Genomic DNA, 18,366 nt, shown 5'->3' with positions numbered 1-18,366 from the left:
CTTTTGTAACTGTGGAGGTTTGCTTTGCTGCCAACTATGTGGTCAATTTTAGAGAAGGTTCCATGTGGCCCTGAGAAGAAGGTATATATTCTTTTGTGTTTGGATGGAATGTTCTATAGATATCTGCTAAACCCAGTTGGGTCATAACTTCTTTCAGATAGTTTGATTCTTTTTTAAGTTTCTGTCTGGTGATCCTGTCTAGTGGTGAAAGGGGGGTGCTGAAGTCTCCTACTATAAGTAGGAGTGTGTAAGTGTATAGCAGTGTAAGTAGGATTGTAAGTATGTGTGGTTTTATGTGTGGTTTGTGCTTTAGCAATGTTTCTTTTACAAATGTGGCTGCCTTTTGAAGCATAGATGTTCAGGATTGAGACTTCATCTTGATGGACTTTTCCTGTGGTGAGTATTAAATGCCCTTCTTCATCTCTTTTGATTGATTTTAGTTTGAAGTCTAATTTGTTAGATATTAGGATTGCTACACCCGCTTGTTTCTTGGGCCCATTTGATTGGAAAATCTTTTCCCATCCCTTTACTCTGAGGTATCGCCTGTCTTTGAAGTTGAGGTGTGTTTCTTATAAACAGCAGAAGGATCGATTCTGTCTTCGTATCCATTCTGTTAGCCTATATCTTTTTATGGGTAAGTTAAGACCATTGACATTTAGGGATATTAATGTCCATTGATTGTTGGTTCTTGTTTGTTTTGGATTTATTGTTGGTGGTGTCATTGTGTGTGGATTTCGCCCTCCTGCTTGGTAAAATTGGATTATCTATTGCCTATGTTTTTGTGAGTGTAGTTTTGTTCATTGTGTTGGAGTTTTCCTTCAAAAACCTTCTGTAGTGCTGGATTTGTGGATATGTATTGTTTAAATCTGTTTTTGTCATGGAATATCTTGTTTTCTCCATCTATAGTGATTGAAAGTTTTGCTGAGTATAGTCTGGGTTGACATCCATGCTCCCTTAGTGCTTGTAGGGTATCTATCCAAGACCTTCTGGCTTTCAGAGTTTCCACTGAGAAGTCGGGGGTGTGATTCTGATAGGTCTGCCTTTATATGTTACTTGGTGTTTTTCCTTTGCTGCTCTTAATATTTTCTCTTTATTCTGTACATTTGGTGTTTTGATTATTATGTGTTGGGGGGGATGGACTTCTTTTTGTGGTCCAGTCTGTTTGGTGTTCTGTAAGCTTTTTGTACTTTCATAGGCATATCCTTCTGTGTGTTGGGAAAGTTTTCTTCTATGATTTTGTTGAATATACCTTTGAGCAGTGTTTCTTCACCTTCTTCTATACCCATTATTCTTAGGTTTGGTCTTTTCACGGTGTCCCATATTTCCTGGATATTTTGTGTTAGGGATTTGTTGGACTTGAGATTTTCTTTGGTCAATGAGTGTATATCCTCTTGGAGTCTTCAATAACTGAGATTCTCTCTTCCATCTCTTGAATTCTATTAGATATACTCACATCTTTAGTTCCTGATCATTTATCCAGCCTTTCCATTTCCAGCATTGCCTCATTCTGTGTTTTCTTTATTGTTCCTATTTCAGCTTTCATGCCTTGAACTGTTTCGAGTGCTTCCTTCACTTATTTCGTTGTTTTTTCTTGGGTTTCTTTAGATTCTTTAAGAGATTTGTTTATTTCTTGAATTTTGGTTTGTCTTTTCCTCCATTTCATGTATTTTTTTGCTTGCTTTTTCTTCTATTTCTTTAAGATACTTTCTTGTTTCCTCTTTAAAGGTCTCTATCATCTTCTTGAGATAAATTTTGAGGTCCATCTCTTCTTCATCTTTTGTGTCGAGCTTTCAGATCTTGCTGGTGTGGAGTCCCTATATTCTGGTGGTGTCATATTGGTCTTTCTATTGTTGAGTGAGTTCTTATTCTGTCTTCTTCCCATATCTTCTTCCAGTGGGTGCAGGTAAGGTTTCTCTATCTCCTCTTGGTGTGTGTGGGCCAGGAATTCAATGTCTGAAGCTCTGGATGGTCTTGCCTCTCCTGGTAGTCTCCTCACTCTGAATGGGGTGAGGTAGGCAGCAGGGGAAGGAAGAGTGAGGTGTTTCCAGACTCAGGGAGCTCCTCCCTGCCTGGGAGGGTCTACTCCAAGCAGGCACAGGCCCAGAGAGATTGGGGTTAATGGGATTTTGGACAGGAGTGGGGCAAGGGCAGAGGGCCACTCACTTTGGTATGGGACAGGTCGCTGGAGCAGGAAGAAAGAGTGAGGTGTTTCCAGACTCAGGGAGCCCCTCCCTGGCCAGGCGGGTCTACTCCAAGTGTGCACAGGTCCAGAGAGATCAGGGTAAATTGGGCTCAGTAGAGGTCTGGTCGGTGGCAGGGGAAGGAAGTGAAGAAGTGGTGGCACACACCTTTAATCCCAGCACTCAGGAGGCAGAGACGGGCAGATCTCTGAGCTCCAGGCCAGGCTGGTCTACCGAGTGAGTTCCAAGACAGCCAAGGCTCCACACAGAAACCCTGTCTCAAAACACCAAAAGCTAACCTTCATGAATGATACAAGAATAACACTTGAATCTTTCACTGACTTTCTTTTGAACACCACCCCCACTTCTTGAAGATCCCCATTAACAAATTGAGTGTAATCCCTTACTTCCAGATGGGTCTCACTGTGACCTATTCTTTGCTATTAGGATTTTCTCAGACTCAAGGCTTTAGATTTGTGGTCTTAGATCAGATGTGAGAGTTCCAATAGCATACCCCATGGTAAGCCCAAGACATTCTCTAATGAGTTCTAGATGATGCCAGGGAATCGGAAGTGTGGCCAAGAGAGAAACACTTGGCAAAAGGAGAATGAGTGCTGGCTCCACAGAACAGGAATGAGAGGAAGTCCATCCTAGATGACAAACATGTAGGGGCGTTAACATCTTTTTAGCCACTACAGGAAAAAAATCTTTTCAGCAAAACACTCATGACATCCTTAAACCAGTTTCTCTTCCCATTTTTCTTCTTCCTAGTAATAGCATCATAGCCATGCTTTTCAATGTTGCTGTTCCATGTGCATGCATGTATGTATGTGTGTTTGTGTGTATATGTGTGCATGTTTATAGGTGTGTACATGTGTGTATCTGCACATATTCCTTTGTGTTTATGTTTATGTGTATATGTGTAGATGTGAGTACATATGTATAGATGTGGAGGTTTATGCATATGTGTGCATATGTGTATGTATGTACACATGGTTGTTATATGTATGTATATATGTAGACATGTGCATATTTATGCAGATGGTATGTATATATATGTGTGTGTTTATATGTGTATATGTGTATATGTGTGCATATGTGTGTACTGTGTGTATGTCTGAGGGGGTTACATATGTATATATATGTGCATATATATGATGCGTGTATGCATTGTGCAGATATGCAGGAAGCACATGTGTGTATATATGTGTGTATGTATGTGAGGGTAATGTGTATGCATTCATTTGTATGAGTATGCACAGTGTGTGTATATGCAGAGGGAATATGTATATGCGTCTGTACATGTGTGTATATTTATGCAGGGGTATATATGTGCTTGTATGTATACAGAGTGTACATGTGTGGGGTATGTCTTATTTTCCCCATCCTCCATCAACTCCTTTTACTATTACTATAAACAAGTAAACATTTTCTCATCTGAGACTGAAATTTGAAAAGCTCAGAAAACCAAAACATTTTTGTTATCACATATGAGAACAAACCCTAAGCCATCTGATTTTTGGTGTCTTACTGGATCTGCTCCAATCACCCCAGGTCACTATGTTGGCCTCTGCCTGCTCTGTACAGATAATATCCTCAAGTCATACTGCAAACATGAGCACAATTGATACAGATTTTCTAATCCACTCACTTTTGTCCCCTTCTAAACCTGAAAAGTTTCTGAATCCCTGAAAATTTTTGTCCTGAAGATTTTTTATATGCAGACTTGCATGTATCTGTATAAGTCCTAAAAGGCACGCTTACTACTACTGTTGCCATTTGTGCTACAAACCTCGGCCCTTTTACAGTTCCAATTCACTCAAATATCTCAGGAGCCTGCAGGTACATGACTAAAGAAAGGCCTTTTCCTAATTATCCATTGCTCTTCGGATACTCAACTTTTTAGAGATTATTTTTCTGACAATTATAAAAAGTAAATCACAACCATTTCAATTGACACATAGCTTCATAGTCATAAATCAAAATCCTGCAGCCTCACCCTGGCCTCCTGCAGGCCTCACCTGGCCTCCTGCAGGGCTCACTCTAGCCTCCTTCAGCCCTCACCTGGCCTTCTATAACCCTAACCCTGGCCTCCTGAAGCTCTCACCCTGGCCTCCTGAAGCTCTCACCCTGGCCTCCTACAGCCTCACCCATGCTGCAAACACTTTAGCTACTTACTATTACTACTGAAGTTTTCATTCATATTCAACATTCATGTCTAGTGCATTTTGTTTGATGAAAACAAGCTAATTAGTGCTCAACCTTCCTAAGCTCATAAATTTATTCCTAAGAACATTAAAAGGAAGTCAAGAGAGACATGCTCAGTAACAGATGTTTGCCTTTTTTGGCTGCCTTTTTATAGTTTGTTCTCTTTCATTACTTTTTAAGAAATTTAGTTAATGTTCCTTTACTGGAGAACAAGTGTACCTAGCTCCCCAGGAGGTAGGGGAAGGCAGGGACTCCCCAGGGCATGCACAGGCTGTTCCTTTCCTTCACCTAATAACTGCTCAAATGTTCTCTGTACACAACTTCCAGTGCCTTCATCCCAATACTGGAAACAAGCACATTCTAGCTTATCCACACACTAATAATAATGGCATAACTTGACTGGCAGCCACATAAGTAGAAGCACTGCCAATGCCATTACTGACACTCAGGAGCCTCATGCTTCTCAAATGTCTTTCCCACCTGAGGGTATTTCAGAACAACGGGCCAATTATTATTAAGAAATATAGTTGGATATATTAGTTTCCACAGAAAATAGACTGGTGTGGAATGACTCCACAAAGTGAAACTCCAATGGTCTTTTATAATGAAAAAATTAAGACTTATATACTAAGATGTATTTCTTTTTAGTTGGTTGTTCATCTCACTCCTGTAATACCATAAAGGATTTCACTTACTAGATCAGGCTGCCCTGCATATCAGACTGGCCTTAAACTCAACAGTCCTTTCTCTTAAACCTACCAACTTCTGTCATTACATGCCTACTAATACACAGTGACATGAATGTTATAGAAGTAAGCAGCCACATATTTTTACTGGATTTAAGGTCAGTCCATGAGATAGAACCCATTCCTGACACTGTCAATGAGGTAAAAAACCTGAGGATAGATAGGCCATGGGTCCTAAGGGGAAATCTATTATTATTATTGTGCTAAGTAGACACAGAGGTTAAATGACTTCTTATGACACATTGCTATATTCATAGATATGCGCCTTGATCATTGCTCAAGAAGATTCTCGGTTGACAACAATTAACACAGAGGACCACAGCTGAACCATGTGCCAAATGAGTTTGGAGCACTCAGCCATAAGTGTGCAAGTCTTTGCTGCAAGCATTTCCTCACACTCTGGGATCTATGGGGAAGAGGAGTTAGAAAGTTTGTAAGAGCCAGAGGTAGCAGATGACCTCAAGAAAATAATGTTTCCAGACTTAATAGGGTAGATTGACACATGAACTCACGGTGACTGTGACAGCATAGACAGACATGCACAAGCTCAAAAGCCAGAGGCATTCCCAGCATAAACAAGGAGAAGTAGGAGTGGAAGTATTTTAATAAAATTTAAAGAGCAGTAAGCTTTTTTTGTTTCTCTCTTCCATATAGGCTATGTTCCCCATTTGGGAGGTTGGAAGGGATGGCTCGAAATCCAAGTCTAGAAGGCACAGGATGCCTTCTTAAAACAGAAACTAGAGGTCTGTGAAGATGGTTCAGTGAGTGAAATGTTGGCTATGCAAGAATGAAAACCTGATTCAAACCCTGATATCCATGCCAAATATGAGTGTGGCACCATTTAATCTCAGTGCTGAAGAGGCACAGCCAGGAGGCTCCCTGGGGCTAGCTGGCAGATGATTTATCCAAAATGGTGAGGTCTAGACGTGTTGATCTCTGGTCTCCACACATACATGTACACATGTGTATATGTACCTACATACATACATTAAAATATAAAAAGAAGGAAATTCTAATGCAACCAATTTTGAGACCAAGTCTGTTTTGCACTAATCCTCTACTTCCAAGTAAATGTCAGGGATCTTCCTTTTAACAATGATTTTCTTCCTGTCCCTAGGGCATGGCATTGCTGGAGGACCTCATGCCTCCATAATGCCATATGTGCATCTCATCGTCATTTCTTGACACCTTTCTTCTAAGGCATATACACAAAGGGTCACTCCCATCCCATTATTCTAAGGGATCACAACATGAATCAATTTCTTTCAGACAAAGCTTTCTGATCCCTAGAACCACTGCAACAGCATGAATCAAGGAATCAAGAGGAAAGTCTTGCATGACTGACAATGAGTAAGTATGTTCCCTCACTGTATTCTTTTTCCAATGATTGGCTACAAACTTCTGCCAATATTTGTTTAAATTCTTACCATTTTGAAGAATGTTATAGTTTTGGGATGCAGAGATGCCTTAGTGGCTAGGAGCACATACTGCTCTTGCAGAGGAACCCATTTCAGTTCTCAACACCAACATTCAGTTTATAACCATCTGTAACTCCAGTTCTGGGGACCCACAGCCCTTTTCTGGATTTTATAGTGCCACTGGCCATTCAAGTGGTATGTATATATTCATATAAGCAAAGAGTCATAGCATAGAAACAATGCTATGGATTCATACATTAAACATTACATCTCTGAATACTGATGAGTACCAACGGTTTGTTTGCTTTGCTTAGCTTTGCCTACTGTAACTAAAACACCCAGGTCCACATTCTCTAAGACTGCCCCATGTATCCTCAGATTTATAACATAAAACCGAAGGGGGGATTGGAGACTCTAGTCTTGCACATCTGATTATAAAATAATTTTATATTTTTATGTTTACATGAGATATTATATACACAGGTTTCACTTACCTTAGGTAATATCTTTCAAGATAATTAGTGCCATAAATACCTCCATTTTTTCAGAGGCTATAAGATGGATAACCCAACTAGCTATGCCTCAAGGATACAGGGTCTTATTTACACTTTATGAAGAACTTTTAGGAAGTCATGTGTCATTGTTTAAAACAACTGGTTATTCTACTCTACTGCTAAAACAGTAAAACATTAAGTACAAATGATGTAAAACATTATCAAATTATTAGAAATACAAAGATACAAAATGTGTTTTACAGAAATATTTCACCTTTAAAAGGGATAGTGCTCTTCAAACCTAAAGGAAGCATATCCTCTCTTATTTTAATCAAGTGAGCTTGAATAAAAGCAGGCAGTTTGTAGCTAGCACACTTAATCTGCAGCCCATGTGTCACATACATCCCAGGATGGCTACAAATATGATCCATCATATTTGAAATGACAATGTCATTTTAAAATGCCAAGAGATTGGAATAGCTCTACAGAATATTTCAAAGCAAAATGTGTTATATTCACCTCTCCCCACAAGAAAATGAAAAGCTGGGTTGTAATGTCCTTGTCTCCACTATACTTCAATAATGCAGCAGCCTTCACTCTCTTTCTAGTCCCCTTTTGGATTCCCAGCTGATGAAACAATTTGACATCAATATGATTTACTATCATCAGAATGGGAAACACAGAAGATATAGGAAGTATGGTGAGACTGTGGAGAAGCTGGAATCGATGGACATTACTAGTAGGAAATAGAGTGGTACAGCCATTCTGGGAAGACAAAAGAGGATTCTCCAAACAATCAAATGTAGAAATGCAACGCGCGCGCGCATGCGCGCACGCACACACACACACACACACACACACACACACACACACACACACACACATCCATGTAGTTTGTATGCCAAGATAAGATCCAATCTTAGTTACCTCTAATCACTTATACAAAAACTTATGATTGCTCACACTGTCTCTAGATCATTGGAGCTCTACCATCTTAAATGGGTACATCATTCAGAAGCACCAGCTATTATGTCACAGCCATGGTCACAAGACTTTCACGCTCCCCAGTAAAGGATAAACACTGCTACGCAGGCTAAACATTCTACAATCAAGTATGATATAATCTTGACAGTGATGTTTCTCCCCCCACCCCGAAATTTTGGTGTACTTCATACAAATATGAGCAGTATCTAAAGTGTTGTTTAAAATAGGGCATGCAGAGAAGTAAGAAGTGGCAGCCTACCCTTTGCCTGCCCTTTCATCTTTCACAGAATACAATGAAAACAGCTTTCTAGGGCTATTATTTTATAAAGATATACAAGCATCGAATATATATCCTATTAGCTAGCAAGAATAGTATAAACATATACTATGACTAATGAAGTTTTGAAAATAATGGTTGTTGGTTACTTTTATCATCACCATAATAAAAAATCTGAAAGAAGTCACTTATAAGATTTCCATCTGTTCATGGAAAGTACAGTCCATTATGACAAGAAGACATGGCAGTGAGAATGGCTCATAGCTGCATCAACAGGCATGTGAGGCCACTGGCTACATTGCCTTGGCAGTCAGGAAGTAGGGAAAACTAGGTCTGAAATCTAGGCTGAGGTATAGCCTATATAGTCACTTCCCAATAAAGCTCCCCTTCTAATGGTCCCATCTCCAGAAACATTGTCTCCAGCAGGGACTAAGAGTTCAAGCACTTAAGCCACTGTGAGGCATCTCAATATCCATATAACATTCCTATCCTCACCCTCATTGGCTGATGGCCATCCCACACTGAAATACACATTTATATTACTTCAAAGTCTTACAGTGGCAATACTATTCAAAAGTTCTGAGACCAAGAGCAGTCATAACTGACAGCTCCGGCAGTACCAAAAACAAAGTTATACATTTCCAATGTATAGTGACAGAGTAAACATTCCAATTTCACAGAGGGAGATGGGGTATTGAAGGAATGACTGGACCAAAGCAAATGGAAACCTAGAAGGGAAAACATCAAACTCAGGTGTTCCTTGCCCAGCATCTGAGGCTAGTGATCACATCTCTGTCCTTTAATGGACTTGGGGTACTCTGCTCCTACAGTTCTGCCTTCTGCAGTAGCTTCCATATATCGCCATGGCAGAATCTGATTAAATAATTTCCTAGGTGCCCATTTACCTTGGAGTTTCTAAATCTTCAGGCCCAACCCTTTCAAATGAATGGTTTTATTGCTTTGCTTTGTTCTGTTTTTTAAACTGGGGTTTTCTGCTTTACAGCCGGGTGAACCCTCAAAGCACATTTGCTTTTGCTTTAAACTGTAAAATTACTCTTTAATGACATGAATCTCTTTGTGTGTGAGGGGGGGATGTATATGTATATGTTCCTGCACATTGATATATTGTTTATGATTTAATAAAGATGGTCTGAAGGATCAGAATGCAAAGCCACACAAGTTAGCTATCTATAGAAGCTGGGCAGTGGTGGCATACCTTTAATCCCAGGGCTCAGGAAGCAGAGGTAGATGGATCTCTCTGAGTTCAAGTCCACCCAGGGCTATACTAGAGTGAATCAGTCTAAATGATTGGCAAAGATCACACCTTTAATGAGTATAACAGCAAGGTAAACTGGAGAGGATAGAGTTAACTCTATCCTCAGAAAAAAGCCACCTTAAGAAATTCCTTGCATGGCACAAGGCTGATTCAGCTCCAGCCAAGGAGTTCCATAAACAGTTCCAAGGAGCACCCAAATTGTGCCCACCCCAGACAAAGTGACCCCATTTGGGTGGTGAGGCAATGGCTAATTTTGGGAACTAATATCTTCTCATCAGAACTGTCCTTGTGGGCAACTGTTAGTAACAATTTTGAAATTCCCCTAGCCCCCAAGTCAATGAATCCAAAGGTCATCTACTCTTACCCCAATCCTGAACAGCCAAGGCTCGTACCATCCTGCTTGCATTTTTTTCCTTTAAAAACTCTTTACAATTGAGGCCAGGCACTCTTTTCCTGTAGCTGCTGTGCCAGTTTTTTGATCAGGGTTTCTGCCAAGTCTTGTAACATTAAACCTTATGCATTTACATCAGTGAGTCGGCTCCTTGGTGGTCTTTTGGGGGGTCTCACAAACTTGGCATAACAATAAGGAAGAAGCAAAGGGTCTCATGTGACAATTAGTCTCCAGCCACATTGAAGACAGAGCACTATAGTTTAGGACTCTAAAGCTTGGTGGAGAGCAGTGTAGTCTGGAGATGCAATCTGAGGTTCAGTGGATTGCCCCTTCAATCAGAACATTGGTAGAGGTGAGAACTCTCTAGTGGCTGGCTGTTTTGCTTCTCTGATCTTTAGCTTGATCTCGAATATCTGCCTCAGGGTATTTATTATTTGTGTTACATTCCTGTGCCTATATGGGCTTACAGGTACACATGTACACACATATGTGTAGAGGACACAAGTTGACATTATCTTCCTCAGTCACTATTTATTTCTGATACTAAAATTTCTCACTGAATTTAGATAGCTCACTGGCTTGTTTGAGCAGCTAGCCCAACGGCTCCACCTTCCCGCCCCCACCCTCAGAGCTGGGGTTACAGATGCCATCCAAACTGGGGTCTTCTCCATTATGTGGCAAGCATAGTAAAGGCTGAAGCATTTCTCATGGTCCTAATTTATCTACAACTCCAACTAAGTTCACACTTTTCCTTATCAATGTGAACATTTTTCACAGCCTTCTGCTCCACTTTCTGCTCGACCCCCTGTAAACCTGCCAAAAGCAGGGAGAAATAATCACAAGGCAACTTGAATGCTACAATGCTTCAAATTTTCCTTTGCCAAAAAAATCATTAATTTTTAATTCAGAATCAACTTTTCAACACAAGGGCAGAATGTAGCCAGATGCATTGTCAGGACATGAATGCCCCTAGTACATTCCTCATTCCCCTTTGAAACCTCATGCAAAGATTTCACACCTACATTTCTAAAAACAGCTTAATTTTGAACTTCTACCTGAAAGGGCCACTACTTTTTGCTTATTGCATACTACCACTTCTCTAGCCTGAAGCTGCAAATGCTTTCACATTCCCACTGAAAACCTCTCCCAAGGGCTTATGGACCACAATGTCAAGTTTACAGCAACAGTGACTCCATTTTTCAGTACTGATTTTCTATACTGGTTATTTTCATATCACCATGATCAAATAGTGATAGAAGCAACTTAAGAAAGGAAGGATTTCATGCCAGGCGATGGTGGCTCATGCCTTTAATCCCAGCACTCGGGAGACAGAGGCAGGTGGATCTTTGTGAGTTCAAGGCCAGCTTGGTCTCCAGAATGAGTGCCAGGATAGGCTCCAAAGCTACACAGAGAAACCCTGTCTCAAAAAAACCAAAAGAAAGGAAAGAAAGAAAGAAAGAAAGAAAGAAAGAAAGAAAGAAAGAAAGAGAGAGAGAAAAAAAGAAAGGATTTGTTTTGTTCATGGTTTGAAAGGGTACAGTCTACTGTGTCAGGGATGGTGTGGTGGCAGGATTGGCTAATACTTTGAAAGTAGGTGTATAAAGCAACTGGTTATGTCATCTTACCAAGTCAGCAAGTGCAGGGAACTGAGACTGTCACAAAAATCAGGTTACATAGATAAACTCACCACCTGTCCATCAAGTTTCTGCTTCCTAAATGTCAACAACCTACCAAGACAATGCCACCAACTAGGAATCCAGTATTCAAACCATGAGCCTGTAGGAGATATTTTACTCAACTATAACAGTAGTGAAGTAAAGAATATCTTCCATAAGACTGTTAGCTCTTTTCAGGAGATTGCGCCTATGTAATTTCCATGTCTATACTCATATATGCTCCATAAAGGACATTCACATAATTTCCATACCTAAAACACAGTTGTAAAAATTTAGTTTTAGTAAAAGTGGACTCATAAAAAATTAGCAACATAATTACTACCATAAGTATGACTTAATTTTAAAGTTGCAACTATAAGAAAAATAGAAATGAAACATATTTAAATAACAGGTTAAGAACTATGGCTGACCAGGTGGTGGTATCACACACATTCAATTCCAGAGCTTGAGTAGCCGAGGCAGGCAGATCTCTGTGAGTTCAAGGCCAGCCTGGTCTATAAAGTGAGTTCCAGGACAGCCAAGACTACTTAGAGAAACCCTGTCTCAAAAAAAGCAAACAAAACAAACAAAAAAGAACTATGGCTGGTAAATGAGTACAGGTGCTTTCTGCTAAGCCTGATGACTTAGGTTCAAACCCCAGAACCCATACAGTACCATAAAAAACTAACTCTTATAGGGCGTCTTCAGTGAGCCATGTACCCCTACCAAATAGATACATGAATAGATAGATAGATAGATAGATAGATAGATAGATGATAGATAGATAGATAGATAGATGATAGATAGATAATGTTAAAGAGCTATTCAATATAAGGAAACACTTCAAATGGATTTCATCTGTCTAACAAAATTATGAATTATATTGTGTTTTTCAAACATGTTAGAGTTTCAGACCTCAGTGTGACAATTTTTGGATACACAGCTCTTAGGAAGCTAACTAAAGTTAAATGAAATCAGAAGACAGGAAACCCCAGGATCCATGTAAACAGAGGAGAGGTCAGGGGAAAACACATGTAAAAGGCAGCTGCCTTGAAGTCAAAAGTGAAACATAGAGGAAATGTCTGCCAGCACCCAGATGGCCAACTTCTGGGCTCCAGAACTATGACAAGAGCTGACTTTTGATCTTTAATCAACTTAGTACCATTCACTGTCATATCTACCATGATAGCAAATGAAAGTCAATAAAACTAAATAAATCACTGACATAAAAAGATAAAGGACAGCCAAGCAGTGGTTCACCCCTTTAATCTCAGTACTCGGGAGGCAGAGGCAGGTGGATCTCCATGAGTTCGAGCCAGCCTGGTCTACAAAGTGAGTTCCAGGACAGCCAGGGCTGTTACACAGAGAAACCATGTCTCAAAAAAAACAAAACAACAACAAAAAAGGATAAAAGATGGTGTAGGGGAAATGTTAGCCACGCCCTCTTGGGGGCTGGCACAGGTGACGCAGACCATGCACACTGGGGCGTGGGCAAGCAAGACCTTAAATATGAGGGCCCCATGCATGGGGCTCCCTCTGTTCCCTGAGCTGCCTGGTGGTACAAGACTGACTGCCACGTGAGTACTTTTTCTAATAAAGATCTGCTCATCAAACTTGCTCTGACTCCACAGCAATCCACATTTTTTGCATTTTACTTTTAAGATGGGTCATGCATATTCATACACAGGGTAGATCCTGTGGGAGACATAGGATACATAAACTGACTCTCTGAGACATGGGGTTGTAGCTCTGTGATGTCTTTTAAAGAACTGGTGACAAAGACGTTTAAAAATGAGTCTCCTGCGGTATTCACACAGCAGCATCTGAGGACTTGCTCTAATAGAAGAAGCCAAAGTAAAGCCCTTAACTGTTGGATCAGAGATTCACATGCTATGAATTAGAGTCTTCGTTCTAAAAGTCACAAGTGGGTAGTCATGAAATTGCATTTGAATTTTCTCAGTCCTTTCATTATCATACTTCACATAGATGTCTTCATCCTCCTGTCTTCATCCTCCATCTCTACTTGACTTCTTTATACAATTAAAAAAAATGGCTATGCAATGACCCTTTGGCTAAGTGCTTTTCAAATAAAATATAATACATATATTGTGGGTCAAGGTGATTAGTAAATTTTACACAAAACATGACAAAAGTGCTCTAACTTTGCTTCTAGGGGAAAAGATTGTGTGTGTGTGTGTGGTGGGGGGTGGGTGCTTTTGATTTTGAGACAGTATCTAAAAACTGGTACCTACCCTGGCTTCGAACACATGGCCATTGTCCTGTTTTAGCCTCACAGGTGCTAGGATTGCCAGCATGAAGCTCCACACCTGGCTAAAAGGGTGGATTTCAGTTAAGAATTTAGGAATGAAATAGGTCCACAGTAAAATTTCATGTTTTTCATCAAAATTGCCCTAATATTTTGCTGGGAAACAAACAGCAATTAAAATCTATGCCACGTTTAAAACCACTTACCGTAAAATAATCCTTATAATAATCCGGTGTCAATAAGCTCTGAGAAGATTCTTCAGGCAAATAGGAAGCTCTTGTCAATGCGATGTTTCTCCAATCATAAAGCACCCTTTCTTCTAAAAATATGGATGGAAGTTAATACAATATTTATCTAAGAAGAGTACACACTGATCATATTGCTTAATGATACAAGAGGAGAGCAAATCATTTTTATGGGCTCACTTTTCTGTGTTAAAATCACATCTTGTCATCTCATCAGAGAGAGATGAAGATGCGACAGCACTGCATAGAGAGAGACTTGAATTAACTGCTTCCTTCTCGGTAAAGCTTTTATTGCATGCAGTATGCCCATCAGAAGGCTAATGGGTTCATTCTTGTCACTCATTTCTCACAAGAACATTGGCTTCCTTATTAAAAAGAAAACTTAAAATGAAATCCTATTTGTGAATGGCACATATAAAAAGAAAAAGAAAGGGAATGTAAGTACATTAAAAGAAAATACAAAAATTATTATTAAGGACTATGTCTTAAAACTGCAAAGTAACTGAAAATGTCAACAGTGCTAAGGTAAATATTACTGAGACAGGAAATGGCCATCCAGCAGAGTCCCTCAGTTCCTCTATGGGATTTCTGTTGTAATCTAGTCTTTAATAAATGATGGGGAGATTTGAGACTCACCTGATGATTTATTTCTCAAAACTACCTACTATTTTTAAACGAGAATAATTCATTTAATTTTTTCATTCAAATAAACCAAATGGTTTCATATTTCCAACTTCCCTAATTTTGACTCATATATTTTCTTTGGAAAAGGTCAGTTCAATAGTCATCTATGATGTATTACACAAGAATTTGAGACTTCAGAAGTAATTGTTTTATTTACTTCAGTTTATTTATAGAATCATAAGTTGCTTCAATTTATTCTTAGAATTATAGGCTGAATGTCTTATAGAAAGGCAAAAATGTAAATTTAAATAAGAAAAGGGCAGTTGTTAATTGCACACATGCACATTTTATTTTTATATAGTTGTCTGTTTGGCCAAAAGAGTCACTAGTCTCTATCAAAAGTTTAAAACCTCTTTAAAAAAGGAACACACTCAGTATGAACATAGGAGATTCTTTTAGTAGATGCAAATTTCAATAAGCAGCAGCTTAGAGAGAACTGATTAGATTAAAACAACCAAAGATGCTGACCAGGAAAAGATCATGTAGCTTTTACTTTAGTTGGGACATTTTTGTTTTTGTTTTTGTTTTTCGAGACAGGGTTTCTCTGTGGCTTTGGAAGCTGTCCTGGAACTAGCTCTTGTAGACCAGGCTGGTCTGGAACTCACAGAGATCCACCTGCCCCTTCCTCTAGAGTGCTGGGATTAAAAGCGTGTGCCATAACTGCCAGGCTTAATTGGGACTTTTATACACCCTCAAGAGATGCAGGATTGCACAAGACATATCAGAGGTTTGGCAAGTCCTCACACTTTTTGTAAAGCTTTCTTTTTTGAATAGTTATTTTCATCTTATTTGTATGGGTATTTTTGTGTTCATGTATGTCATGCCTGAGCACCATGTGTGTCCATTGCCCATGGATGCCAGAAGAGGGTGTCAGATTTCTAGAAGGTGGAGGTACAGATAGATGGTTGGCAGCCACCCCGGGGGTGCTGGAAATCAAACCAAATCTTCTGGAAGAACAGCAAGTGCTCTTCACCACTGCATCATCTCTCCAGCTTCCTTCTGAAACTCTTAACTCACTCAAAGCAATATCCTGCAATTCCTATTCTAATTCCTTTCCTTACTATATGTCCACAATGAGTGCTTGTATACGTCTAGTACCCAGCTTCTTAAATCATGCATGGTGACCTATGAGATTGTATACTTAAATCTCGGTGGCAGTAAAAAAATAAAATGGCAAGAGTAGTAAAAATTTTCAGAATGTACAACAACCTAAAATTAATTCAAAACCAAAGTACATGTTTCACTGTGCACCTTCGCTGCAGCTTCGTTTCTGCATACCCATGCACTCTGTTTCACGTCTCCGTGACAAACAGTGCCAACAAATGCTGCCTGAAACGCCCCACCTAGCTCAGACTCGAGATGATTGTGTGCTATGACTCGCAGTTCTTTTACTACACATCCAAACTTTTCTTCTCTTAATTACAAAAGCAGGGACTTCATTCCTCGGTGTGAAAGTCATCCATTACTTTAGATTGTATTTGTATAGGGATTGACATGTGAAACAAGCTTGTTCCTAGTTTGAACTAAGTCAATAGGTACATGAAAAAAACTGCATAGAATCTTGAGTCATAAGATAAATGAAAATCAAAACTACATAGAGATTCATCTCATTCCAGCCAGAATGGCTATATGAAGAAAACAGAAAATAAAAATGCCAGATCATGTGAGGGCAACCCAGTACTGGTAGGAATGTAAATTACTCTGGTCAGAATAGAACTCAATACGGAAGTTCCTCAAATAATTAAAATGGAATTTTTATATGATACAGCTATAATACTTTTGATATATTCCCAAAAGAAACAACATAAGCTTACTACAAAGATACTTGTACAGATAAATAAAATGTGAAGTATGCACAATTGAGTTTTAGTCAATCATAAAGAAGAAGAATATTGTGCCATTTAAGACAAAAATGTATGGAGCAGCAGATGATCATGGTAAACACAGTAAGCTATGACAAAACATGTATCACCTTTCATATGTGCTATCTGAGTCAGGGGAGATAGAAGTGCAAAGTCAAGAGGAGAGTGCTAGACAGATAGATCTAAGAAGGGACATTGAGGGTGTGACCATGATTAAAGCCCAGTGTGTGTGTGTGTGTGTGTGTGTGTGTGTGTGTGTGTGTGTGTGTGTGTGTGTGTGTGTGTTGTGTGTGCCTGTATGTTAAAGTTTTAATGAAATCCACTAATACATACAATTGATACATACTAAAACAAGAAAATATAAAAGGAAAACTCAAAAGAAAATAGAACTGGTCTCAAGAATTAAAGTATATGGGCAAAGCAGGAGATCTTCCTGACCACAAGTGGATCAAGCACCATATGGAATTAATACTACACAATTTATTTCTAAAGCAGAGTTTGGAGTATTTTCAAATATTTTATCCTGTTTACCCACCAGACAGACTTGTGCAGTAGAGAAGGACATGTATTATTTCCTCCAGTATGTAGGTATCACACTACAAAATATAGCTATAAGTTTTCCACTCCAGGAAGCCGTAAAGCCTCTACTAAATTATTTAAGGCAATCATTCACACACTGATGTATGCTAATGACTCCCCCTCAGAAGCCAGCACACAAGGTGACAAGCAACAAATTCCAGTTTATTCCACAAAGTCAGCCCAAAGTTATAAGCATACAGTTAAAAGAAAACCAGAGTCATATGTCAGATCAAATGATGAGAAACTTCCAGAGTCAATAATCATCTGAGATATGTCAAAGAGAAATGACAATTCTGGAGTCGAGGTGTGTGTGTGTGTGTGTGTGTGTGTGTGTGTGTGTGTGTGTGTGTGCAGGCATGCATGCATGCATGTTGTGTGTTTACATGAATTTGTGTGTGCACATGTATGGATGACTGTATATGTGTGCGTGCATGTCTGTGTGTGTGCATGCCTGTGTGTGCACATGTGTGTATGTGTGTCTGCATGTGTATGCATGTGTGTCTGCATACACATCTGCATGTGTGTGCATGTGTGTCTGCATGCCTGTGTGTATGTGCATGCCTATGTGTGCATGTGAGTGTGTATGCAGGTATACTTGTGTGTGTGCATATTGTATATGTGTACATGTATGGGTGTGTGCACATGTGTATATGTGTGTGCATGTGTGTATGCATGCATGCCTGCATGTGTGTGTATGTATGTGTATTTGCACAGGCTTCACAAGAGCAGGCTGCACACTAATAGGTGGGGTAATTATAATCTTTAACAGTAATCACACATATTAGTCAACAGGACAGAACAAAACACTCAGGGATTTAAACATCTTAGGAAATAAGGTATTTTGGAAAGAAAACATAAGGAGTTCAGAAAAAGCTGTAATTCCTGAACACAAAAGACAAGTCTCACACTGATGTCTTCCTGGTTTTGCTTTTCCTTGACTCATAATTTAGGCTCTCTTTTTAAAAGATGTTATCATACCACAAGTTCACATTATTCCACTGTCTTCTGCACATCATATCTAGGCACAAGTAAAAATGCCTTTCCAGTGCCAATTTGGCACTAGTGTGACATGTCAGCCAGCAAAACCATAAACATGAAAGT

General features: G+C 39.4%; 1 protein-coding gene across 1 annotated transcript in view; it reads right to left on the bottom strand.

The window, feature by feature from the left end:
• Positions 1–18,366, bottom strand: part of Iqcm (IQ motif containing M) — a 413,729-nt gene that overhangs the window by 269,050 nt on the left and 126,313 nt on the right. The window contains exon 7 of the mRNA XM_027410546.2: positions 14,102–14,214. Coding sequence (XP_027266347.2) covers positions 14,102–14,214 — 113 coding nt within the window. The remainder of the gene's footprint in view (positions 1–14,101; positions 14,215–18,366) is intronic.

This window comes from Cricetulus griseus, chromosome 3 (genome assembly GCF_003668045.3).
Source record: "Cricetulus griseus strain 17A/GY chromosome 3, alternate assembly CriGri-PICRH-1.0, whole genome shotgun sequence".
Classification (NCBI taxonomy): domain Eukaryota; kingdom Metazoa; phylum Chordata; class Mammalia; order Rodentia; family Cricetidae; genus Cricetulus; species Cricetulus griseus.
The sequence above is the reverse complement of the archived record's forward strand: the minus strand, read 5'-3'. Positions and strand labels throughout refer to the sequence as shown.